The sequence below is a fragment of the Staurois parvus genome, unplaced genomic scaffold (assembly GCF_062004578.1).
Source record: "Staurois parvus isolate SC_StPar_1 unplaced genomic scaffold, SC_StPar_1.0 ptg001130l, whole genome shotgun sequence".
Classification (NCBI taxonomy): Eukaryota; Metazoa; Chordata; class Amphibia; order Anura; family Ranidae; genus Staurois; species Staurois parvus.
Window position 1 is genome coordinate 109,139 of NW_028318926.1, and position 27,740 is coordinate 136,878.

The following is a 27,740-nucleotide window of genomic DNA, read 5'->3' on the forward strand; positions in this document are numbered from 1 at the left end:
TTTCAGTGAGTTATTCCTAAAAATTACAGGCCTGCAAAAAAAAAAACAACAAAAAAAATGTACCGCTTTGAGCACAGAAATGCTGACATAATCCGACCGCTAGGGAGGTTAAAGGAAAAGTAAAAAATGACACAGAAATGTGGATCTTCTGCTGTATGAGATGATGTATGAAGCAAGGGGGTGTCCAGGGGGGAGATTTGAAAAGATATGGTTCAGGTGGGTGGATTCCAATGACAATCCTTAGGCGATGAGGATGGTTTTCTGGCGAGGGGGGGGGGGGGTGCTAGGAGGTGAAATGAATCCCAGACACGGTCTGTTTTTTTTTTTTTTTTGCTTTTGGATGGGTGGAGAAGCTGTATCCTGGTTAGTTTTTTTTTTTTCCTATTGTTGGGGGGGGGGGGGTGGGTTAGTTTTGGTTTTGGTCTTTCCTCATGTTTGAGGATCTTTTCAAATGGTTAGGGTTTGGTTGAGTTGTTTTTTTTTTTTTTTTTCATGTTTATGCATAAAATAAATGCTTTATGTGAATGTGATAATAATCACCCTATACTAAGGCTGGCCATTGGGTCGGCCGATAAACAAAAAATCGGTCGTTGCTGGCTGCTGCCATCAATGTCCATGAAAAACGGTAGTTTTTCATGGAGTTTCCAGCATGACCGATAATACAAAACGAGAAAATCCGCACAAAACGGGCGACGGGCTGGCCCCACTAATGGTGTGAATATCGGCCGATTGTTTTTTAATTGTTTTTTTGTTTTGTTTTTTTTTTTTTTGTGCGGATGGAAATTCGGCCGATAAACGACCCGTCTATGGCCTGCATAAGTGAAATTGTGTGTCTCTGATCTGTTTTGCCAGACAATGGTTTGGGTGTAAACTGGATACGTCATACAGACTGGATTCGTTTAGCATTCTTATTGTATTACTGATTTGATGATGGTTTTTGATTTGCAAGCATAATTCTGTTCTGTAACTGTTGGCATATGGCAATAAAAAAAGTTTTAAAAAAAAAAGACGCAGAACATGAAAATGCAATTATTTTAGTAAATGTAAACTGCTAAATACCTTTTTTCATCAGCAGTTAGAGCAGTCTTGTGACTTCTATCAGTGTCCAGCAGAGCACTGGTTAATCTGTAAGAGGAGTTTTGCTCTAGGAGGATGCAGAACCCCTGACCCTCTCTCTGGACAGAGCTGTGCTGATCACATGCACTCTCCCTAGAAAAAAAAAATCTTTAGCAATACACACCAAACTGAGCATGTGCAGACTTGCCACTGCTACTCTTAACTTTGGCAGATGGATTGGAGACAGTAGAAGAAGGGGAGGATCAAAGAAGACAGGATCAAACAGCTTTTTTACACAATGCGGAGGATTAACCCCTTAGGTTCCACAGTGAGTGTAATGAGCATGCTTTACTGCATATACAGACTGATTGTACTGTTGTGGGTTTAGGAACACTTTAGGTAGTGGATGTGTATGGATCAGGGGCAGACTGACTATTTGTAAATTTGGGCACTGCCCGAGGGCCCGGGGTCAGTAGGGGGCCCCATGAGATGCCCCTGTTACCTTTTTCATAGGGTTTTTTGAGTTTTGGCAAGGACACAGGGGCCCCATGATCCCCTATTGCCTGGGGGCCCCATGAGTTGTCAGTCCGTCCCGGTATGGGTTATTTTTGAAGAATAAGGATATCATTTAGTAGGACTTTCCCTGCTCCTTTATGTCTAGGCCACGGGTGTCAAACTGGCAGCCCTCCAGCAGTTGCCAAACTACAAGTCCCATGAGGCATTGCAAGATTGACCGTTACAAGCATGACTCCCAAATCCAGGGGCATGATGGGACTTGTAGTTTTGCAACACCTGGATGGCCGCCAGTTTGACACCCCTGGTCTAGGGGATAGTAAAACACTTTTCTGTACCCGATCCTCCACTCCCCTTTCAGCAGACAGTGCTTCCCTGTGGTGTAGCAGTGACCTTTCCCTTGGCGTCCAGTACAGGGCTATGGACTCTGCACTGGTCTCGATGATGCCAGAGGACCTTAGCCTGCTCCAGTGCTTAGGGTATTGGTCTAGCAGCATGGAGGAGTCTGCTGGAGCAGAGGATCAGGTAAATAAAAAGTGCTTCCCCGAATCCTCTAGACCTAAACCAGCAGTTAACTCTTGCACTGTGGATGCAGCCCAATTGCAAGAAAGGAGTTCTAGGTTTTCCTGGAGTGCAGCTTTCAGTTTTTGTTTTCGGGGTTAACGCCACTGTGAGAGCGCTTGGTTGCTGAGCGCCGTCTGTCAGTGACAGTCCTTTAACCAGTTGGCCTCCGCCCTACAGCAGAAATACTGTGTGTGTGTGTTAATGTGCATAAAGAAGCCAAGGAAAGATGGAAAAATCTCCAAAAGGCATCAAATTACAGATTAGACATTCTTATAATATGTCAACAAAAGATTAGATTTTATTTCCATCACTTACACTTTCAAAATAACAGAAAACAAATGTAATTAAGAAATGGCAGTCATCAGGAACAGTGGAAGTTAAAGCAAGATCTGGAAGACCAAGAAAAATATCAGACAGAACAGCTTGCAGGATTGTGAGAAAAACAATTCAAAACCCACGTTTGACTGCACGATCCCTCCAGAAAGATCTGGCAGACACTGGAGTTGTGGTACACTATTCCACTATAAAGAGATACTTGTACAAATATGGTCTTCATGGAAGAGTCATCAGAAGAAAACCTCTTCTACGTCCTCACCACAAAAATCATTGTTTGAACTTTGCAAATGAACATATAGACAAGCCTGATGCATTTTGGAAACAAGTTCTGTGGACCGATGAGGTTAAAATTGAACTTTTTGGCCGGAATGAGCAAAGGTACGTTTGGAGAAGAAGGGGCACAGAATTTAATGAAAAGAACCTCTGTCCAACTGTTAAGCATGGGGTTGGATCAATCATGCTTTGGGGTTGTGTTGCAGCCAGTGGCACAGGGAACATCTCCCGAGTAGAAGGAAAAATGGATTCAATAAAATTTCAGCAAATTTTGGATGGTAACTTGATGCCATCTGTGAAAAAGCTGAAGTTAAAGAGAGGATGGCTTCTACAAATGGATAATGATCCTAAACACACCTCGAAATCCACGGGGGATTACATCAAGAGGCGTAAACTGAAGGTTTTGCCATGGCCTTCACAATCTCCTGACCTCAACATAATTGAAAATCTATGGATAGACCTTAAAAGAGCAGTGCGTGACAGACAGCCCAGAAATCTCAAAGAACTGGAAGACTTTTGTAAGGAAGAATGGGCAAAGATACCTCAAACAAGAATTGAAAGACTCTTGGCTGGCTACAAAAAGCGATTACAAGCTGTGATACTTGCCAAAGGGGGCAGTACAAGATATTAACTCTGCAGGGTGCCCAAACTTTTGCAGACGCCATTTTTTTGTTTTCTGTTATTTTGAAAGTGTAAATGATGGAAATAAAATCTAACTTTTGTTGACATATTATAAGAATGTCTAATCTGTAATTTGATGCCTTTTGGAGATTCTTCCATCTTTCCTTGGCTTCTTTATGCACATTAACACAAATTTTTAGCTGGGGTGCCCAAAACTTTTGATCCCCACTGTATGTGTATGTATGTATGTTTGTGTGTGTGTGTGTGTGTGTGTATATGTATGTGATTTGCATTTCCGGGTAGGGGGCGCTTGTGTGCGCACCGCCCTACCCTCCTACGGATGTCAATGACCGGTTCCCGGCCGGAGATTCTCCGCCGGCAGCCAGCAATTGACGTGTAACACTGACAGGGGAGAGACCTGAGTGGAAACACAAGTCTCTCTCCTGCCAGCAGTAACCTGCTGCTGTGCATTTTTCTGCACTGCAGAGAAATACACAGCAGCATGTTTCCCTAGTAAAACAGCACACAGTTAACCCTTTGATCACCCCACATGTTAACCCCTTCCTGCCCAGTGTCAGTACTACAGTGTCAGTGATTTTATTAACACAGATCACTGTATTGGTGTCACTGGGGATGTCAGTGACACCAAGTCAATTCCCACCCGGTGTCAGAATGCCCGCCGCAGTCCCGCTATAAGTCGCTGATTGCCGCCATTACTAGTATTAAAACAAAAAAAAAAAAATTCCAGTATCTATACCTCCATTTGTATACGCTATAACTTTTGCGTAAACCAATTAATTTACACGTATTGGGATTTTTTTTCTTAGCAAAGACATGGAGCAGAATACATTTTGGCCTAAATTTAAGATGAAATTTTTGATATTTTTTTTTTTTACTGGGAAAAAGCAAAAAGTCAAAAATATAGTTTTTTTTTTTTTTTCAAAATTGTCAGTCTTTTTTTTTGTTGCGCAAAAAATGCAGAGGCGATCAAATACCACCAAAAAGCTCTATTTGTGGGGAAAAAAAGGACATACATTTCATTTGGGTGCAGCGTTGCATGAACACGCAATTGTCAGTTAAAATAACGCCATAACACAAAAAAAAAAAAAGGCCTGGTCAGGAAGGGGGGTGAATCTTCTAGAAGGGAAGTGGTTTAAGTGTTAGTAAACCCACAACAGTACAATCAGCCTGTATATGCAGTAAAGCATGCTTGTTATACTCACTGTGGAACCTAAGGGGTTAATATTCTGCATTGTGTAAAAAGGCTGTTTTATCCTGACTTCTCTGATCCTCCCCTCCCAGTGTCCCCCTCTTATCTCCTGATAAGGCATATCGGGTGGGGTCACTCTGCACATGCTCAGTTTGGTGTGTATTGCTAGAGAGGGTTTTCTTTTTTTCTTGGGAGAGTGATCAGCACAGAGCCAATCAGCACTGTCCAGACAGAGGTCAGGGGTTCTGCATCCTCCTAGAACAGAATGAAAACTCCTCCTACAAGCTTTAACCAGTGCTCTGCTGGACCCCGATAGAAGTCACAAGACCTAACTACTAATGAGAAAAGGTATTTTCCATGTTGTGTGTACTGTGGGAGAGCGGATATAGTGAATGCAGGGTCTAGGGAGACTGGATATAGTGAATGCAGGGTCCGGAGAGACTGGATATAGTGAATGCAGGGTCCAGGGAGAGCGGATATAGTGAATGCAGAGTCCAGGGAGACCAGATATAGTGAATGCGGGGTCCGAAGAGACCAGATATAGTGAATGCAGGGTCCGGGGAGACCGGATATAGTGAATGCAGGGTCCGGGGAGACCAGATATAGTGAATGCGGGGTCCGGGGAGACCGGATATAGTGAATGCGGGGTCCGGGGAGAGCGGATATAGTGAATGCGGGGTCCGGGGAGAGCGGATATAGTGAATGCGGGGTCCGGGGAGAGCGGATATAGTGAATGCGGGGTCCGGGGAGAGCGGATATAGTGAATGCAGGGTCCGGGGATCTGAGGAGACCAGATATAGTGAATGCAGGGTCCATGGTTTGATAAAATCCTGCCCATTGAGAGTACAGGTCGGTAGTGACTATAGGACAGGTGCTCTTTAACAGCGTGTGGTCCTTGTGTGGGGGTGACATGTGGATGTATTGTCCTAGAGAGGGAGCTGCAGATCATGCATTGTGCGCTGTGACTTTTCCAGGGTAGGTACACAGGAATTCCTAGGGGGGGATCGGCAGTACAAGCAAAGAGTGTAGAAAGTTTTTGCTGCATTGCAGAGTCTGTGAGCGGAGTGTGATCGCATCGCCTGCAGGATGGAGAAGTGGAGAGGAAGGATCACTTCCTGCATTCTGCACCTTCCATGACATCGTCCCCCAGCCCATCTACACCTCTTCTCACCACTGGGGCCCTGAATGGTGTCTGGAGGGGATGGGCTGCCTGCCTCTGGGGGGCCCACGTGCACAGAATAATTCATCGGAGTCATTAAAGCTGAACTCCGGGACTGTGGGGGGGGGATGCCCTTGCATTGTGGCTCACAGTACTGCAAGGGTTAAAGTGTATCTGTGGTTAGAATGTGAGATCAGATCTTTATTTCCATATTGGATTTCAGTGATTTCTACCCTACTTCTAATAATCTGAAGTTTCTGAAGATGCCCACAACATTTACAGTGTTACTGAACCCACAACAGTACAATCAGTCTGTAGATGCAGTAAAGCATGCTTGTTATACTCACTGTGGAACCTAAAGGGTTAATCTTCTGCATTGTGTAAAAAGGCTGCTTAATCCTGACTTCTCTGATCCTCCCCTTCTTCCAGTGTCTCCCCCGATAAGACATATCATGTAGGGGGTCACTTTGTACATGCTCAGTTTGGTGTGTGTTGCTAGAGAGGTTTTTTTTTTTTTTGGGAGAGTGCATGTGATCAGTACAGGGCCAATCAACAGAGGTCAGGGGTTCTGCATCCTCCTAGAGCAGACAGAAAACTCCTCCTACAAGCTTTAACTAGTGCTCTGCTGGACACTGATAGACGTCACAAGACTGATATATACTGCTGCTGAGAAAAGGTATTTAAAAGGTTATACACTGCTCAAAAGAAATGAAAGGAAGACTTTGTAATCAGAGTCTAGCATCAAGTCATTGAAACTCCTGGGATATTGATCTGGTCAGGTAAATTGCAGAGGGGGATGGTAATCAGTTTCAGCTGCTTTGGTGCTAATGAAATGAACAACAGGCGCACTAGATGGACAACAATGAGACGACTCCCAAAACAGGAATGGTTTTACAGGTGGAAGCCACTGACATTTTTTTCCCTACTCCTCTTTTCACTAGTTTTGCATTTGTCTAGGGTCAGTGTCACTACTGGTAGCATGAGGCCATACCTGGACCCTACAGAGGTTGCACAGGCAATCCAAATCCTCCAGGATGGCACATCAATACGTGTCATTGCCAGAAGGTTTGCTGTGTCTCCCAGCACAGTCTCAAGAGCATGGAGGAGATTCCAGGAGACAGACAGTTACTCTAGGAGAGCTGGACAGGGCAGTAGAAGGTCCTTAACCCATCAGCAGGACCGGTATCTGCTCCTTTGTGCAAGGAGGACCAGGATGAGCCCTGCCACAGCCCTACAAAATGACCTCCAGCAGGCCACTGGTGTGAATGTCTCTGACCAAACAATCAGAAACAGACTTCATGAGGGCGGCCTGAGGGCCCGACATCCTCTAGTGGGCCCTGTGCTCACTGCCCAGCACCATAAAGCTGGATTGGCATTTGCCATTGAACACCAGAATTGGCAGGTCCACCACTGGCGCTCTGTGCTTTTCACAGATGAGAGCAGGTTCACCCTGAGCACGTGATAGACGTGAAACTTTTTAATCAAGGTACGCTGTTCTTCTGAACAATGTCTGGAACGACCCATTTTCCTCAGAATTTCAGAGAGAAATGCACTGTAACCAGCATGTCCAACATTTGCTGCCTTCCTTCCTTAAATAAGGGCAAAAATTGCCACCTGTTTTTTAAAGAATGAATGACCTCACTAATAGAACTCCACACTGCTATTATTTTGAACATGCCCCTTTCAATGAGTGATTCAATTACACAGAATCAGCAGCATGCATGTCATGACTGTTGGGTCTGTTGGATTTCTATTACTCTACTACACCTGCTAGGAAATTATTTGCCATGTAGAAATATCATTTCTATCAAAAACAGTAATTGATCCGGTTAGTGATGTCTGACGGCTATTATTTTGAACACAACTGTATATTGTACATTCACATCAGTCCCTAACCCTCAAGGGGTGTACAATCTAAGGTCCCAAACTCACATTCATACATACACATACTAGGGCCAATGTGAACAAGAGCTAATTCACCTACCAGCATGTCTTTGGAGCGTGGGAGGAAACTGGAGTACCTGGAGGAAACCCACGCAGGCACAATGAGAACATGCAAACTCCAGGCAGGTGGTGCTGTGGTTGGGATTCGAACCAACGACCCTAGTACTGCCAGGCAGAAGTGCTAACCACTGTGTTGCCCACCGAATATAAAAAAACCCAAAAACCTTCTACAAACATTCGCGCACAAAGTGCAGCGCGATCGTAAAACATGAAACAGTGATCAATACAATAGATAAATGTAAAAGCAAAAATCATTCCTTTCCAAAGAGCAGTCTGTGCTCAGAATAAAACAAGTCCACGAGAATGCAGGAGGTGTTTCCAAACTCCGAGAGTCCAGTAGAACGAACTCCAGAAGGGAAACCCCAGGAATCCAGTGAGGACTGGAGTGAGATTGGGTGCTTACCGGAATCGGCTGCCTTTCAAACGAATGAAAAGCCGACAGCGCTCTAGGGATAAATCCCAAACAAACCCACAATGGATGATGAAACCGCACTCTGACCCCCGCCTGCACTCCAACTGCACTCCCAATCCATGGGAACATATACAATAAAAATGCTGATAGTGCAGTATTGTGATGGGAGTGGCTTTGGGTGGGGGGCCCATGGAACACAGCTCACTTGGGAGAGGTGGGGAGACTCCTGTCCCAGCTCCCCATATCCCTCTTATGTGTAAGTCACCCTGTGCCTGTTAGGGCTACAGGGTGATCTGTCCTAATATTGTGTAGATGTGTTTTGGAGATAGGTGGGGTGGGGGTTGTGGATTGTTTAATACCATGTGGTTGCATCCCATTGTTCTATTGTATGTCTTGCTTGGGAGCAAATGTTTATGGGATGTATGTGTTTATGTGTATTGGCTTGGTGGGGGGTGTTTCCAGCAGCCTCCCTCCTGATGGCACTGTCTGTTGGTTTGTCTCTTGTTACTAAAGGTAGATTGCCCCACCCTGTGTTGTCATGCAGGGAGGGGGGGTTGTTCTCTTGAATGTATATATCTTGTATCTGTGTTAAAATAAAGTAGTCTATTTCTTGGTTTATTTCAAGACTGGTGTCGTCTAGTCTTGTATGGGCAGCTGTGGTGTCTGTGGTTGGTGTTAGGACGGGGAAGCGGTATCCTAGCAGAAGTACCCAAGCGCAGACTGGGTCGGTTCCGTGACAAGTATATCCTTATACAAAATTAATTTGAGATGAGAAAATGTATGAAGTAAAAAAGAAAAGAAAAAAAAATGCATTAAAATTCCATAAGTTGCAGCATTCATAGTATCAACAGTGAGTTCCTTTCGGCTGCTATGCATGGTGACGTCACATTAGACACCACCCAACGTGTTTCGTCATACGTTTGACGTTGTCAGGGTCAAGACTTTTAATATTAGTACTTTAACCTCTTAACGCCGACGTAACACAAATATGCGGCCTCACAGAACTGGGCTTTTTTCAGTGGGGTCACATATTTGCGTACCTGTCTTTGTGCTGGGAGCGCGCCGCACTGCGCTCTTCCAGAACAAACACTGGGATGTCACTGAGAGCCCCAAGTCCCGTCACATGATCGCTGTGATAGCCTCTGATTGGCTATCACAGTGATCAGTCACTGTACAGCCCGGCCCCCTTGTTTTTTTCTCTCTCTATGAATGGAGGAGAGACATACATTGTATCTTTCTAACTCCTGGCATAAAGGGGAAAAAAACCTTTGTTAAAAATAAATATTTGAAAATAAAATAAAAAATAAAGAAAAAATACCTAGATGAAGGTTTGAATTAGTTCAGTGCCAGGGTTAGTGTTTGGGTCAGAGTCAAGGGTCATTATTTATATATATATATATATATATATATATATATATATATATATATATATATATATATATATATATATATATACACATATACACAGTGAGGAACAGAAGTATTTGAACACGCTGCGATTTTGCAATTTTCACCAAGCTGCTTGGCAATTGCCCCGTAGCCCTTTCCAGCCTTGTGGAGTTCCACCATTTTGTCTCTGGTGTCTATTGACAGCTCTTTGGTCTTGCCCATGGTAGTAGTTGGCGTCTGACTGACTGTGGGGTGGACAGGTGTCTTTAAAGAGCTCAGACAGGTGCTACTAAGTTAGATTAATGAGTGGAGTAGAGGTGGACTTTTTAAAGGAACAGTAACAGGTCTTTGAGAGCCAGAATTCTTGCTGTTTCTCAGGTGTTCATATACTTCTGTTCAGCAGTGCAAGATAAATACATTCTTTATAAATCATACAATGTGATTTCCTGAATTTTTTTTTGTAATTCCGTCTCTCAGAGTGGGAATGCACCTACAATGTGAATTTCAGACCCCTCCATGATTTCTAAGTGGGAGAACTTGCAAAATCACAGGGTGTAAAAATACTTCTGTTCCTCACTGTATATATATGTGTGTATATATATATATATATATATATATATATATATATATATATATATATAATTTTTTTTTTTTTAATTGGTATTAGTGTCTGTGTGTTTTAGGTAAACAAAAAATAAAATGCGCACTACTGATTCTGGGCTGTACTACGGGTACAGACAACAAAGAACATACACATAGATGGTATCGCTGCGATCGTCAAGAGCTGGAAAATTTATTTTGGGTTGTTCTTTGGTGGTAGGTTATGGTAGTAACAAGAAACGCAGCTACATTTAAGGAAAAAAAAAAAAATTGTACTATTTTGGGTCAGTTTCCCTTTGATAATAAAAAAAAAAAAATCAGGAGATGGGAGCAGGAGAGTATATATTTTGGGTTGTTCTTTGGTGGTTGGTTATGGTAGTAGCAAGAAATATACAACTAAATTTAAAAAAAAAAATAAAAAAATAAAAAAAAATATATATATATATATATATATATATATATATATATATATATATATATATATTTTTTTTTTTTTAATTTTTTTTTTTACTCTATTTCAGGCCAGTTTTCCTTTGATTAAAAAAAAAAACCAGGAGATATCCATTACCATTTACCACCAAATGAAAGCCCAATTTGTCCTGAAAAAAACGCGGTATAATCCACCTGGATGTACAAAGTAGTTGTGATGATATGGACGGTTATACTAACACATGTCAACGTTGCAAAATTGTGCTTGGACATTTAGATTTGTTTTACCCTTAGGCATGAAGGGGTTAAAGGGATAGTGCACATCTCAATGCTCACAGATAATTTAGTAGCGCTGTATTATTTTCCTTAGCGGCTGGCAGTGGTCTGAGATGAGAACTCCCCTCGTGTCTGGGTGATTTCTTTCACTTTTTTGTGTTTTCAAGTCCAGATGTAAAGGGAAATGTCAGCAGCAACAAATAAACTGATGAGGGTTCTAACCTTTCCCTACTTTTATCAAAATTAAGAAAAAAAGCTTTTCACGTGGTCTCCTTTATCCCAGGTTCACACTGATGCGGAGCGGTACATCGCATGTGACGCGCACAGGAAACGCACCGCATTTTTGTGTAAATCACATGTGACTTCTGTGCAGTGCGATTTGAGCCATACATTTTGTATGGTTTAAATCGCACCGCAATCCACACCAAAAAAGCGCAGGGCCCTTATTTTTGTCCGCACCAGAATCAGATGAACACTCATGCGGTCCGATTCTGCACATCGCAACACAGTTTTCATACTGATTTCGGGGTGTCATTAACTTAAAATACACACCCACAGCGGTTCGTGTGAACGGGGTGCGATTATGATGCGGTGCGGAAATCTGCACAGAAACCGATGTGATTTGCGCACCGCATCAGCGTGAACCCGGGCTGAAAGCGGTTCATCAGTCACATACACATACTGTAGCTGCTGACTTTTAATAAGCAGCCATTTACCTGTCCCGGCTGGTTTCACTGGTCTTTGGTCCCCGGTGGGCAGCTGGCTATGGCTGCTTGCTGCTTCACACCTTGCTGCACTTTGTGGTTGGTCCTGCTGCCTTCTGGGACCTGTGATGTGTCCCAGAAAGCTATGGGGGCGGCGGGGGGGGGGGGGGGGGGGGGTACTTCCGATCGGATTGCCTAGGTTAGGGGTGTCAAACTGGCAGCCCTCCAGCTATTGTGAAACTACAAGTCCCATCATGCCTCTGGGAGTCCTGCTTGTAACTGTCAATCTTGCAATGCCTCATGGGACTTGTAGTTTGAGAACAGCTGGAGGGCTGCCAGTTTGACACCCCTGGCATAGGTGATACAAGCAGAAATGGGAGTGGGTACCTGCCAAAACCAGGTACCCACCCCCCAAAAAATTTTAATTACGTGCCAAAGGTTAAAGAGGAGGAGGAGGGGGAGGAGGAGGAACAGCAGAACCTCCCCTTTTGGCCGAAGTTCCGCTTTAATCTGCTTAAATTTAACCTGCCCTGATTTCTCCTTTCCTCCCACCACATCAACATACATACTATTTTTTAACTAAAACCTTCCTTTTTTTCATTATATACTTTTTTTTAGAACTAGTGATGTCATCACTGGGCCTCTGTGCTTTTCTATGCAATGCAGACAGATTGGTAGGAGGGGCTAGCAGGGTGCTGTACAAAGCTTGGTAAAAACATTGCAGCACCTTGCCTCAGTGTTCGTCCGGCTGGCTCTTGCAAGGCAGTTTGCAAATATTAAAATGCCCTAGTGGATGTCAGTCTGGAGAAGCGTAAACTATGCTAGGTAATGTCCACTTTAGGTAATTGTGCTGCTCTAGGTAAAAGGCAATATAAAAATCGACCCCCCCCCCCCCTCCCCTGCGGAGAGACCCTGACACCGACCAACACCCCCCCAACCCATCCCCTTCCTGCAGAGAGGGCACGTGGCACCAACCAACAATACAATCCCCCCCCCCAATCCCCACAGAGGGACCCTGACACCGGCCAACAACCCCCACCCAATCTACTACCGCACCTGACAACAACCAACAATACACCCTACCCCCGGAGAGAGCCTGACATCGACCAAACACCCCCTCCAGGCTAAGAGAGCCTTCCATTGCCACCCCAACCCCTACACCCACCCCAGTGTGCAGTTTAATCAGAGTAAGCCATTTCAGTACCCGAGAGGAGCCGGTACAACTGTACAAGACTGAAAGGGAAGGATTGAGTTCACCTTGAAAGTGTTACTAAACCCAGGACCCTGCATTCACTGTATCTGGTCTGCCACAGTACACGGAACGTGGAGATGCAATTATTTTAGTAAATATAAAATGCTAAATACCTTTTCTCAAAAGGTTCAAGCCTACCAGCGATGCTGCCTTTAGGGGATTTAAAGAGATGCACGTTTTAGTTCAACGTGTACTCTGATATCTGGCTGCTTCTCTCTGGGGCTCTAGGATGGAGTCTGAGCTCCCAAGATGCATCTCTTTCCTTTTGCTCAGATTTATGGGAAAGTTTATTAACACTTATTAAAGTGTTACTAAATCCCGGACCCTGCATTCACTATATCCGCTCTCCCCAGACCCCGCATTCACTATATCTGGTCTCCCCGGACCCCGCATTCACTATATCCGGTCTCCCCGGACCCCGCATTCACTATATCCGGTCTCCCCGGACCCTGCATTCACTATATCCGGTCTCCCCGGACCCTGCATTCACTATATCCAGGCTCCCCGGACCCTGCATTCACTATATCTGGTCTCCCCGGACCCTGCATTCACTATATCCGCTCTCCCCGGACCCTGCATTCGCTATATCCGCTCTCTCCCGACCCTGCATTCACTATATCTGGTCTCCCCAGACCCTGCATTCACTATATCCGCTCTCTCCGGACCCTGCATTCACTATATCCGCTCTCTCCGGATCCTGCATTCCCTATATCCGGTCTCCCCAGACCCTGAATTCCCTATATCCGGTCTCCCCAGACCCTGAATTCACTATATTCGGTCTCCCCGGACCCTGCAATCACTATATCCGGTCTCCCCAGACCCCGCATTCACTATATCCGCTCTCCCTGGACTCTGCATTCACCATATCCGCTCTCTCTCCGGACCCCTCATTCACTATATCTGGTCTCCCCGGACTCTGCATTCACTATATCTGCTCTCTCCAGACCCTGCATTCACCATATCTGGTCTCCCAGGACCCCGCATTCACTATATCCGGTCTCCCCGGACCCTGCATTCACTATATCCGGTCTCCCCGGACCCTGCATTCACTATATCCGGTCTCCCCGGACCCTGCATTCACTATATCCGGTCTCCCCGGACCCTGCATTTTCTATATTTATATATGATCTCCCACAGTACACACAACATGGAAATGCAATTATTTTAGTAAATATAAACTGCTAAATACCTTTTCTCATCAGCAGTATACAGCAGTCTTGTGACTTCTATCAGTGTCCAGCAGAGCACTGGTTAAAGCTTATAGGAGGAGTTTTCTTTCTCCTCTAGGAGGATGCAGAACCCCTGATCTCTGTCTTGACAGTGCTGATTGGCCCTGTGCTGATCACATGCACTCTTCCAAGGAAAAAACAAAAACCTCGAGCAATACACATAAAACTGAGCATGTGCAGAGTGACTCCACACAATATATCTTATCAGGAGATAAGAGGGTGAACACTGGAAGAAGGGGAGGATCAGAGAAGACAGGATCAAACTGCGTTTTTACACAATGCGGAGGATTAACCCCTTAGGTTCCTCAGGGAGTATAACAAGCATGCTTTCCTGCATATACAGACTGATTTTTATTGCTGTGGGTTTAGTAACACTTTAAGGACTCCTCTACCCATCATATGTTTCCTGTAGGGGAATGACTTTTTTTTTTGTCGATCTCATTCTCTTACCTTCCATCTGGGCGGAGGGCTGTGACACTTTGTGGAGTGCGGATGAACATTCTATTCTCAGCGGAGGATTCTGGGAGTTTCCAGCTCCAGACACTGGCACTGAGTCGGCCTAATAACAGCTTTCCCTTGTGGTAATGTCAGTAATGGAGGGTTTGTTCTGTGCTGACAGTGGAGGATAATAAACGGCTTGTTGTGGTCTCATTGTAGCCGTGATTGCGGAGAGGGGAGCTGCACAACTTGTGTTTATTCTGTTAGGATGAAGGAACATATAGGAAAGATTTATGTCCTACAGAGAAAGTGCTCTACACCTCCCATATCACTGATCCTATTATCCGGTTACAGAGCAGAAAACAAACAAGAAAACACATCTCATCTCCAGCATTGTAAAAGAAGATGTAGACCCAGGGGCGGACTGACCATTGGAGCATTCGGGCACTGCCCGAGGGCCCGGGGTCAGTAGGGGGCCCCATGAGATGCCTCTGGTACCTTTCATTGGCTTTTTCATAGGCTTTTTTGGGTGTGGGCGAGGACACAGGGGCCCCATGAGTTGTCAGTCCGCCCCTGTGTAGACCTGAACCCAATGACATTTGCTAAAATACTTTGAGATGTGTCTTAGAAAAAACAGTTTGCACAACAGTTCATCCAATAAAAGTGCATCTAGACTCCTTCTGTGCCAGTGAGCCAGAAAACGATTCTTATTAGGCTATTTCTTGTGCTGGGTGAAAGTTATTCATTGATTTAAAATAAATAAATACCGCATTTGGCCACTAGATGGCGAATAATTCCATAGAAATGGCTTATAATTCTTAACGCCATCTAGTGGCCAAATGTATATTTACAACACTTTATTCAGCTATTTTGAATTATCCCCTTCCTGCCTGCCCTGGCATCCCTTTTTGATTCTGGTTCTGAATGCCCCGAGGGTGGGAAGGATCAGTGATCATGTGATCACTTTGATTGGCTGTCACAGTGGTCACATGTTTGGTAGCTGCTACCCAACCCCACCCCCCCCCCATCCTGGCTCCTGATCGTTGGTAGGAGCCAAGAGCTGGGATTGCACACAAGTATAGGCTGCTCAGAGACGTATATATGCGTCGTTTACTGCAGCGATGTTTGCATGACATTTCTCTGGGTTTCCTGATGGAGCAGTAAGTCATGCCTGCAAGATGTAGCCTCCATCGGAGGCCTGTGTGATGTGGTGACACCACAGTCGTACAATTAGGAGATAGGGACAGTGTGTTGTCACCCTATAACTGGAAGAACCTGGAGAGGGCCGGTACAACTGTGCAAGACTGAAGGGAAGGCTGGAATTCAGCATACTTCCATAGGCGTGCACAGGGGGTGTGCCGGATGTGTCTAATCACTCCGTGCGCATTAGCATTATCGCTCTGTGTGCCGGCAGGGAAAGGACAAAGGTCTCTGATCAGCTCTGCCATGAGAGAAATGCTGCTGCACTTCTATCTCACTGTGACCGGCTCTGTCATAAGAGCACGCGTGTGTGTGTATGTACAGTCAGGTCCATAAATATTGGGACATTGACACAATTCTAACATTTTTGGCTCTATACACCACCACAATGGATTTGAAATGAAACGAACAAGATGTGGTTTAACTGCAGACTGTCAGCTTTAATTTGAGGGTATTTACATCCAAATCAGGTGAACGGTGTAGGAATTACAACAGTTTGCATATGTGCATCCCACTTATTAAGGGACCAAAAGTAATGGGACAGTTAGCTTCTCAGCTGTTCCATGGCCAGGTGTGTGTTATTCCCTCATTATCCCAATTACAATGAGCAGATAAAAGGTCCAGAGTTCATTTCAAGTGTGCTATTTGCATTTGGAATCTGTTGCTGTCAACTCTCAAGATGAGATCCAAAGAGCTGTCACTATCAGTGAAGCAAGCCATCATTAGGCTGAAAAACAAAACAAACCCATCAGAGAGATAGCAAAAACATTAGGCGTGGCCAAAACAACTGTTTGGAACATTCTTAAAAAGAAGGAACGCACCGGTGAGCTCAGCAACACCAAAAGACCCGGAAGACCACGGAAAACAACTGTGATGGATGACCGAAGAATTCTTTCCCTGGTGAAGAAAACACCTTTCACAACAGTTGGCCAGATCAAGAACACTCTCCAGGAGGTAGATGTATGTGTGTCAAAGTCAACAATCAAGAGAAGACTTCACCAGAGTGAATACAGAGGGTTCACCACAAGATGTAAACCATTGGTGAGCCTCAAAAACAGGAAGGCCAGATTAGAGTTTGCCAAACGACATCTAAAAAAGCCTTCACAGTTCTGGAACAACATCCTATGGACAGAGGAGACCAAGATCAACTTGTACCAGAGTGATGGGAAGAGAAGAGGATGGAGAAGGAAAGGAACTGCTCATGATCCTAAGCTTACCACCTCATCAGTGAAGCATGGTGGTGGTAGTGTCATGGCGTGGGCATGTATGGCTGCCAATGGAACTGGTTCTCTTGTATTTATTGATGATGTGACTGCTGACAAAAGCAGCAGGATGAATTGTGAAGTGTTTCGGGAATATTATCTGCTCATATTCAGCCAAATGATTCACAACTCATTGGACGCTTCACAGTGCAGATGGACAATGACCCAAAGCAGACTGCAAAAGCAACCAAAGAGTTTTTTAAGGGAAAGAAGTGGAATGTTATGCAATGGCCAAGTCAATCACCTGACCTGAATCCGATTGAGCATGCATTTCACTTGCTGAAGACAAAACTGAAGGGAAAATGCCCCAAGAACAAGCAGGAACTGAAGACAGTTGCAGTAGAGGCCTGGCAGAGCATCACCAGGGATGAAACCCAGCGTCTGGTGATGTCTATGCGTTCCAGACTTCAGGCTGTAATTGACTGCAAAGGATTTGCAACCAAGTAATAAAAAGTGAAAGTTTGATTTATGATTAATATTCTGTCCCATTACTTTTGGTCCCTTAACAAGTGGGAGGCACATATGCAAACTGTTGTAATTCCTACACCATTCACCTGATTTGGATGTAAATACCCTCAAATTAAAGCTGACAGTCTGCAGTTAAAGCACATCTTGTTCATTTCATTTCAAATCCATTGTGGTGGTGTATAGAGCCAAAAATGTTAGAATTGTGTCCATGTCCCAATATTTATGGACCTGACTGTATATGTGTGTGTGTATGTGTACAGTGGGGCAAAAAAGTATTTATTCAGCCACCAATTGTGCAAGTTCTCCCACTTACAAAGATGAGAGAGACCTGTAATTGGCATCATAGGTAGACCTCAACTATGAGAAACAAAATGAGAAAACCAATCCAGACAATCACTTTGGCTGATTTGGAAAGAATTTATTTGCAAATTATGGTGGAAAATAAGTATTTGGTCACCTACAAACAAGCAAGATTTCTGGCTCTCACAGACCTGTACCTTCTTCTTTAAGAGGCTCCTCTGTCCTGCACTCATTACCTGTATCAATGGCACCTGTTAGAACTTGTTATCAGTATAAAAGACACCTGTCCACAACCTCAAATGGTCACACTCCAAACTCCACTATGGTGAAGACCAAAGAGCTGTCGAAGGACACCAGAAACACAATTGTAGACCTGCACCAGGCTGGGAAGACTGAATCTGCAATAGGCAAGCAGCTTGGTGTGAACAAATCAACTGTGGGAGCAATAATTAGAAAATGGAAGACATACAAGACCACTGATAATCTCCCTCGATCTGGGGCTCCACGCACAATCTCACCCCGTGGGGTCAAAATGATCACAAGAACGGTGAGCAAAAATCCCAGGACCACACGGGGGGGACCTAGTGAATGACCTGCAGAGAGCTGGGACCAACGTAACAAAGGTTACCATCAGTAACACACTACGCCGCCAGGGACTCAGATCCTGCAGTGCCAGACGTGACCCCCTGCTTAAGCCAGTACATGTCCGGGCCCGTCTGAAGTTTGCTAGAGAGCATTTGGATGATCCAGAAGAGGATTGGGAGAATGTCATATGGTCAGATGAAACCAAAATAGAACTGTTTGGTAGAAACACAACTCGTCGTGTTTGGAGGAGAGAGAATGCTGAGTTGCATCCAAAGAACACCATACCTACTGTGAAGCATGAGGGTGGTAACATCATGATTTGGGGCTGTTTCTCCGCAAAGGGACCAGGACTGATCCATGTACAGGACGGAATGAATGGGGCCATGTATCGTGAGATTTTGAGTGCAAACCTCCTTCCATCAGCAGGGGCATTAAAGATGAAACGTGGCTGGGTCTTCCAACATGACAATGATCCCAAACATACTGTCCGGGCAATGAAGGAGTGGCTTCGTAAGAAGCATTTCAAGGTCCTGGAGTGGCCTAGCCAGTCTCCAGATCTCAACCCCATAGAAAACCTTTGGAGGGAGTTGAAAGTCCGTGTTGCCCAGCGACAGCCCCAAAACATCACTGCTCTAGAGGAGATCTGCATGGAGGATGGGCCAACATACCAGCAACAGTGTGTGCCAACCTTGTGAAGACTTACAGGAAACGTCTGACCTCTGTCATTGCCAGCAAAGGATATATAACAAAGTATTGAGATGAACTTTTCATATTCACCAAATACTTATTTTCCACCATAATTTGCAAATAAATTCTTTCCAAATCAGCCAATGTGATTGTCTGGATTTGTTTTCTCATTTTGTCTCTCATAGTTGAGGTCTACCTATGATGCCAATTACAGGCCTCTCTCATCTTTTTAAGTGGGAGAACTTGTACAATTGGTGGCTGACTAAATACTTTTTTGCCCAGCTGTGTGTGTGTGTGTATGTATGTATGTATGTATGTATGTATGTATGTATATATATATGTATGTATATATATATATATATATATATATATATATATATATATATGGTTGTGTATATGTGTGTATTCTCCCCCCTCTCTCTCCCTCTCTCTCTCTACCCCCTCCCCCCCTCTCTCTCCCTCTCCTCCCCTTCTCTCTCCCCCCTCTCTCTCCCCACTACCCCCCTCTCTGCCCCCCTCTCTCTCCCCCCGCTCTCCCTCCCCCTGCTCCCCCTCCCCCTCTCTCTCTCCACACACATGAACTTTAATGGCCCCCCAGTCTTAGTCCGTAGGGTTCAATATTGAGTTGGCCCCGCCCTTTGCAGCTATAACAGCTTCAACTCTTCTGGGAAGGCCGTCCACAAGGTTTAGGAGGGTGTCTATGGGAAGGTTGGACCATTCTTCCAGAAGCACATTTGTGAGGTCAGGCACTGATGTCGGGGGAGGAGGCCTGGCTCACAGTCTCCACTCTAATTCATCCCAAAGGTGTTCTATGGGGTTGAGGTCAGGACTCTGTGCAGGCCAGTCAAGTTCCTCCACCCCAAACTGGCTCATCTATGTCTTTATGGACCTTGCTTTGTGCACTGGTGTGCAGTCATGTTGGAACAGGAAGGGGCCATCCCCAAACTCTTCCCACAAAGTTGGGAGCATGAAATTGTCCAAAATGTCTCGGTATGCTGACGCCTTCAGAGTTCCCTTCACTGGAACTAGGGGGCCAAGCCCAACATCTGAAAAACAACCCCAGATCATAATCCCCCCTCCACCAAATGTAGTGATTGGTCACTCCAGAGAACATGTCTCCACTGCTCTAGAGTCCAGTGGCGGCGTGCTTTACACCACAGCATCCAACGCTTTGCATTGCACTTGGTGATGTAAGGCTTGGATGCAGCTGCTCGGCCATGGAAACCCATTCCATGAAGCTCTCTACACACTGTTGTTGTGCTAATCTGAAGGCCACACCAAGTTTGGAGGTCTTTAGCTATTGACTTTGCAGACAGTTGGTGATTTCTGCGCACTGTGCGCTTCAGCATGCGCTGACCCCGCCCTGTCATGTGACGTGGCCTACCACTTGGTGGCTGAGTTGCTGTTGTTCCCAGTTGCTTCCACTTTATTATAATCCCACTAACAGTTGAGCGTGGAATATTTAGTAGCCAGGAAATGTCACGGATGGACTTATTGCACAGGTGACAACCTATCACGGGACCAAGTGTGTATGCGTGTGCATATTTTTTATATATTTATATATATATATACATGCACGTGTGCTTGAGTTTTGGGGTGCACCCCTTATTGCAATAGGCTGCGCACGCCTTCATTATGGGGGAGGTGTGGGAGTCTGAGGACTCACTGTAGTAGAAGAAACATACAGCCACCTCACCGTTCTTTTGATTTGTTGCTCTGTAAATTGAAAGGTCGCTGGGAATAGAATCAGTGCCCACACTACCTGCAGTCACATTCATTTCTGCTAAAATCATTCTATATAGGAAGTGGAGCCTGTAGAGCAGGGTGACGTCATTCTATTGTGCCGGGGCGGCGTGACGTCTGATTACACCTCCGATAGACAGGGAGGGTGAAAGCTGCCATGTACACAGGTGTGTGCCTAATAATATCAAGAGGTACACACTGCCCCCCTCCCTCCCAGTTTATCATCTTCAATTGACAGCGCTATATAAGTATGTAATGCCACTGAAAGTGTTACTAAACCCACAACACTAAAATCGGTCTGTATACGCTGTAAAGCATGCTTGGTATACTCATTGTGGAACCTAAGAGGTTAAACCTCCGCATTGTGTAAATAGACTGTTTGATCCTGTCTTCTCTGATCCTCCCCTTCTTCCAGTGTCCCCCTCTTATCTCCTGATAAGACCTATCATGCGGAGTCACTCTGCACATACTCAGTTTAGCGTGTATTGCTAGAGCATGTGAGAGTGCATGTGATCAGCACAGGGCCAATCAGCACTGTCCAGACACAGGTCAAGGGTTCTGCATCCTCCTAGAGCAGAATGAAAACTCCTCCTACAAGCTTTAACCAATGCTCTGTTGGACACTGATAGAAGTGACAAGACTGCTATACACTGCTGATGAGAAAAGGTATTTAGCAGTTTATAATTACTATTTAAAATAATTGCATTTCTATGTTCTGTGTACTGTGGGAAACCAGATATAGTGAATGCAGAGTCAGGGGAGACCAGATATAGTGAATGCAGGGTCCGGGGAGACCGGATATAGTGAATGCAGGGTCTGGGGAGACCAGATATAGTGAATGCAGGATCCGGGGAGACCGGATATAGTGAATGCAGGGTCCGGGGAGACCTAATATAGTGAATGCATGGTCCAGGGAGACCAGATATAGTGAATGCAGGGTCCTGGGAGACCAGATATAGTGAATGCAGGGTCCGGGGAGACCGGATATAGGGAATGCAGGGTCCGGGGAGACCGGATGTAGTGAATGCAGAGTCCTGGGAGACCGGATATAGGGAATGCAGGGTCCGGGGAGAGCGGATATAGGGAATGCAGGGTCCGGGGAGAGCGGATATAGGGAATGCAGGGTCCGGGGAGAGCGGATATAGTGAATGCGGGGTCCGGTGTGACCGGATATAGGGAATGCAGGGTCCGGGGAGAGCGGATATAGGGAATGCGGGGGCCGGGGAGAGCGGATATAGTGAATGCGGGTCCGGGGAGAGCGGATATAGTGAATGCAGGGTCTGGGAACACCAGATATAGTGAATGCAGGGTCCGGGGAGAGCGGATATTGTGAATGCCGGGTCCGGGGAGAGCGGATATAGTGAATGCAGGGTCCGGGGAGACCGGATATAGTGAATGCAGGATCCGGGGTGACCAGATATAGTGAATGCGGGATCCGGGGTGACCGGATATAGGGAATGCAGGGTCCGGGGAGAGCGGATATAGTGAATGCGGGGTCCGGGGAGACCAGATATAGTGAATGCAGGGTCTGGGGAGAGCGGATATAGTGAATGCAGGGTCCGGGGAGAGCGGATATAGTGAATGCAGGGTCCGGGGAGAGCGGATATAGTGAATGCAGGGTCCGGGGAGAGCGGATATAGTGAATGCAGGGTCCGGGGAGAGCGGATATAGTGAATGCAGGGTCCGGGGTGACCGGATATAGTGAATGCAGGGTCCGGTGTGACCGCATATAGTGAATGCAGGGTCCGGGGTTTAGTAACACTTTAACAACACCCAGTACTCCCATGTGTATGACTGATACAATGTGCAGTTGGCAGCAATGTACCACACACAGCAGTCTCTTACAACAGCAGCTCTTTACGTAACACGGCAGTTTCTGTAGAATGGCGGAAGTGCCGTGTGATGTTGCAGCTCCCTTTTTTCATCAGTCTCTTGGAATGTGGCAACAGTCTCTTATATACAGTAGCAGCTGCATTTTGTTTTGTAGTGTAGCCGCTCCTTCTTATAACACGGCAGTCTCTTGTAGCGCGGCAGCGGTGGAAGCAGTGTGGAGGTGCAGGCTCTGTGCTTTGGGTGGCATGGGTTGAGAAGCCGATTTATAGGAGTGGTGGTTGGTGTCCAGTACAGGTCAGGTTGCAGACCTGACCATCTCTCCAGCTCATCTCTATTGTTCTGGATGTCATTTATAAATGAAAGAGGAACCTTCCCTGACCTTCCCCAGCTGAGATCATGACACACATCCAATCACGTCTAATTCTCTCTCTGCAGGATGATTGAAGAGAGCGGAAAGCGGAGGAGGACCATGGCAGAGAAGAGGCAGCTCTTCATGGAGATGAGTGAGTACCCCGCTGTGTTTGCACCCCATGTTTGTACAGCACTAGACAAGATGGTGGCGCTTATGTCAGACCTGTACTGGCCTTTAACCGCTTCACAACCGCGTTGTAACCGAATGATGCGGTTGTCCAGTTCTGGGAGGGCATCATATGACGTCCTCCCAGAATGCGCCCCCAGCACTCTACGGGATCGCTGTGTTCTATGGACACAACTGATCACATGATGAGCTAAAAGGCCAATCACAACGGCCTTTTACCACGTGATCAGCTGTGTCCAATGACAATGATGAATAAATGCAGTTGCTGGTTATCGGCAGCACTTTCCTCGTGCTGTCACAGCGTGAGGAAAGTACTGCCGATAACCGGCAAATGTCACAGAGTAGATCGGCATTGATGATCAATGCCCAGCAGTGTCCTCTCATCAGTGCCCATCATTGCTGTATATCAGTGCCTCCTCATAAATGCCCATCAGTGCCGCCTATCTGTGCTACCTAAGCTGTGCCCATCAGTGCAGCCTATCAGTGCCCATCAGTGCAGCCTCATCAACACACATCAGTGAAGAAGAAAAATTACCTGTTTGCAAAATTTTATAAATGGAAACGAAGACAAATTGTTTTTTTTTTCTTTTACAAATTGTTTTTCCTTTTTTTGTTTATAGTGCAAAAAATAAAACACCCCCAAATAAATACCACCAAAAGAAAGCTCTATTTGTGTGATAAAAATTTCATATGGGTACAGTGTTGCATGACCGCGCAATTGCTGTTCAAAGTGTGAGAGCGCTGAAAGCTGAAAATTGGCCTGGGCAGTAAGGGGGTAAAAGTGCCCGGTAGGCAAAGGGTTAAAGCGGACCTAAACCCTTATCTGATAATTGTTACTGCTACACACCTTTCAGACGGGCGGTCCAATGAAATCAGGCGGACCTGATTGGATAGTCGATGTATCTCTATGGGCAGCTCGGAGTACACAGACTTGTGGCCGTTTACATCCACCTACCTCGGGCTACGATCCAAACCTCTAAAAACAAAAATTAAAAATAAAAAAGGGGGAACATTCCAATTCCATTTAGGGTCCATTCACACCAGATGCAGTGGGACTGTGGTGAGCGGTAATAACCAATCAGCACCCAGCTGTCAATTCTGCAGTGGAAATGAAAAGACGATTCGGATTGGCTGCTGTGAGCAACATGACTTTTCTCATTAGTGCTAACTTCACACATAATACCCCAGCAGGCTTGTTCATTGATGTGAGGCATGTCAAATGCAGAACCTGTAGCTGTGGGACTATAATAAACAGACTTTTTTTTTTATTCAGTGGGTAGCACGGTGGCTAAATTTATTTATTATTACAGGTACTTTATATAGCGTCGTCAATTTTATGCAGCGTTTTACATATATATTGTACATTCACATCAGTCCCTAACCCTCAAGGGGCGTACAATATAAGGTCCCTAACTCACATTCATATATAAACATGTTAGAGCCAATTTATACAGGATCCAGTTAACCTACCTGCATGTCTTTGGAGTGTGGGAGGAAACCGGAGTACCCAGAGGAAACCCATGCAGGCACAGGGAGAACATGCAAACTCCAGGCAGGTGGTGCCGTCGCTGGGATACGAACCACTGACCCGAGTACTGCCAGGTTAAATGGTTAGCACTTCCACCTGGCAGTACTAGGGTTGTTGGTTCGAATCCCAACCACGGCACCACCTGCCTGGAGTTTGTCTTCACAGTGTACTGTGGCTTGAATTCAGTGTTTGGTGGTCGTCTGACAAACTGTCTCCGCCCACTAGACCCAAAAAGAACAATCTTCCTTTCATCAGTCCACAAAATGTTGCGCCATTTCTCTTTAGGCCAGTCAATGTGCTCTTTGGCAAATTGTAACCTCTTCAGCACACGTCTTTTTCCCAACAGTGGGACTTTGCGGGGGCTTCTTGCAGATAGCTTGGCTTCACATAGGAGTCTTCTAATTGTAACAGTCCTCACAGGGAACTTTACACCTTCTTTCATCTTCCTGGAGCTGATTGTTGACTGAATCCGCGCCATTTTGGCTATTCTTCTATCCATTCCAATGGTAGTTTTTCGCTTTCTTCCACGTCTTTCAGGTTTTGGTTGCCATTTTAAAGCATTTGCGATCATTTTAGCTGAGCAGCCGATCATTTTCTGCACTTCTTTATATGTTTTCCCCTCTCCAATCAACTTTTTAATCAAAGTACGCTGTTCTTCTGAACAATGTCTGGAACGACCCATTTTCCTCAGAATTTCAGAGAGAAATGCACTGTAACCAGCATGTACAACATTTGCTGCCTTCCTTCCTTAACCCCTCGCCTACAGGGCACTTATACCCCCTTCCTGTCCAGGCCAATTTCCAGCTTTCAGCACTGTCACACTTTGAATGACAATTGCGTGGTTGTGCAACACTGTACCCATATGAAATTTTTATCATTTTTTTGAGACAGATAGAGCTTTATTTTGGTGGTATTTAATCACCTCTGGGATTTTTATTTTTTCTTAAACAAATCAAAAACCACAAACCAACCAAAAATTTTGAAAAAAAAACAACATTTTTTTTCGTTTTTGTTATACAATTTTGTAAATAAGTGATTTTTCTCCTTCACTGATGTGCGCTAATGAGGCTGCAGTGATGGGAACTGATAGGCTGCACTGATGAGGAGGCACTGGCAGGTTGCACTGATGGGCATTGACAGGCATCACTGATGGGCACTGAAAGGCAGCACTGATACATGACACTGATATATGTCACTGATAGGCAGCACTGATAGACAGCACTGACTGGCACTGATAGACAGCACTGACTGGCACTGATAGGCAGCACTGACTGGCACTGATAGGCAGCACTGACTGGCACTGATAGGCAGCACTGACTTGCACTGTTAGGCAGCACTGACTGGCACTGTTAGGCAGCACTGACTGGCCCTGATAGGTGGCACTGATTGGCAGCACTGATAGGTGGCACTGATTGGCACTGATGGGTGTCATTGAAAGGCAGCTCAGATGGGCACTGGTATGCACTGATATGTGGCATTGATGTGGCACTGATGGGTGCTGGCACGTGGCCCTGATGAGCACTGACTGCTGGCACTGATGGTCACTGACAGGTGGCACTTCTGCGGCCACACTGATCATCAGTGCCCTGATGATCAGTATACATGTCCCCTCCACGGAAAGCCGATTACCGGCTCTCCTCTCCTCTGTCAGCGTGACAGCTCGAGAGGAGAGAAATGCTGATAACCGGCATTTCCGTGTTTACATGATGATTGGACACAGCTGATCACATGACCGAGCCGACATCTTCGGCTCTTTCCATGATCCGCTGTGTCCGAGGGATTGCCGCGCTGCACGCTCCCTGAGACGCGCATGTGCGGTGAGAATGGAAGGACGTCATATGACGTCCTATCAGAACGAGAGAACCGCCTTGCTCCTGTCATTGTACTATAGGGCGGGCAGAAGGTGGTTAAATAAGGGCAATAATTGCCACCTGTTTTTCAAAGAATGAATGACCTCACTAATAGAACTCCACACTGCTATTATTTTGAACATGCCCCTTTCAATGAGTGATTCAATGACACAGAATCAGCAGCATGCATGTCATGACTGTTGGGTCTGTTGGATTTCTATTACTCTACTACACCTGCTAGGAAATTATTTGCCATGTAGAAATATCATTTCTACCAAAAACAGTGAATGATCCGGTTAGTGATGTCTGACTGCTATTATTTTGAACACAACTGTATATTGTACATTCACATCAGTCCCTAACCCTCAAGGGGTGTACAACCTAAGGTCCCAAACTCACATTCATACATACACATACTAGGGCCAATTTAGACAGGAGCTAATTCATCTACCAGCATGTCTTTGGAGCGTGGGAGGAAACCGGAGTACCTGGAGGAAACCCACGCAGGCACAGGGAGAACATGCAAACTTAAGGCAGGTGGCGCTGTGGTTGGGATTCGAACCAACAACCCTAGTACTGCCAGGCGTAAGTGCTAACCACTGTGTTGCCCACCGAATATAAAAAAAAATAGTCTGTTTATTATAGTCCCACAGCTACAGGTTCTGCATTTGGTATGCCTCACATCAATGAACAAGCCTGCTGGGGTATTATGTGTGAAGTTAGCACTAATGAGAAAAGTCATGTTGCTCACAGCAGCCAATCAGAATCCTTTTTTCATTTTCACTGCAGAATTGACAGCTGGGTGCTGATTGGCTGTCACAGGAAACTTTTTTTTTTTCCCCATTAGCACACTTTCTATATATAAACTGCTTATTTTTCCATTGAAGCGTTCTTTTAGCCCTTCCTTCCAACTTCAATAGGCAGTGAGACCCTGGGTACTGTGAGCAACCCAGACGCGTCAACTGGGAGTTGGTAACGATGGGGCGGGGGGGGGAGGGAATTGACCATTTCCATTTGTATGAATATCTGTCTGTTTATATTAGGGGCGCAGAACTTTGATGTGATTCGCCTGTCAACATACCGAACGGCGTGCAAACTCCGCTTTGTACAGAAGAGGTGCAATCGTAAGTGAATTGGCGCCGATGGGGATCATTTCTCTTGAACTAAAAAGGATAGAAAAACATTCTTGAGACCTAAAACAAACAAAAAAAAAAATTATTTCTGCGAAGGCCATAAAATTTTAATATGGACCTAAAACGTGGTTTTATATTGTGGTGTCTA

General features: G+C 45.4%; 1 protein-coding gene across 6 annotated transcripts in view; it reads left to right on the forward strand.

The window, feature by feature from the left end:
* DTNB (dystrobrevin beta) overlaps positions 1 to 27,740 on the forward strand; it is a 318,228-nt gene that overhangs the window by 30,484 nt on the left and 260,004 nt on the right. For all 6 annotated transcript variants that reach the window (XM_089659019.1, XM_089659020.1, XM_089659021.1 and 3 more), the window contains exons 2-3: positions 22,979 to 23,046; positions 27,503 to 27,583. In XM_089659019.1, the coding sequence (XP_089515145.1) occupies positions 22,980 to 23,046; positions 27,503 to 27,583 (148 nt within the window). In that variant the 5' untranslated portion in view covers position 22,979. The remainder of the gene's footprint in view (positions 1 to 22,978; positions 23,047 to 27,502; positions 27,584 to 27,740) is intronic.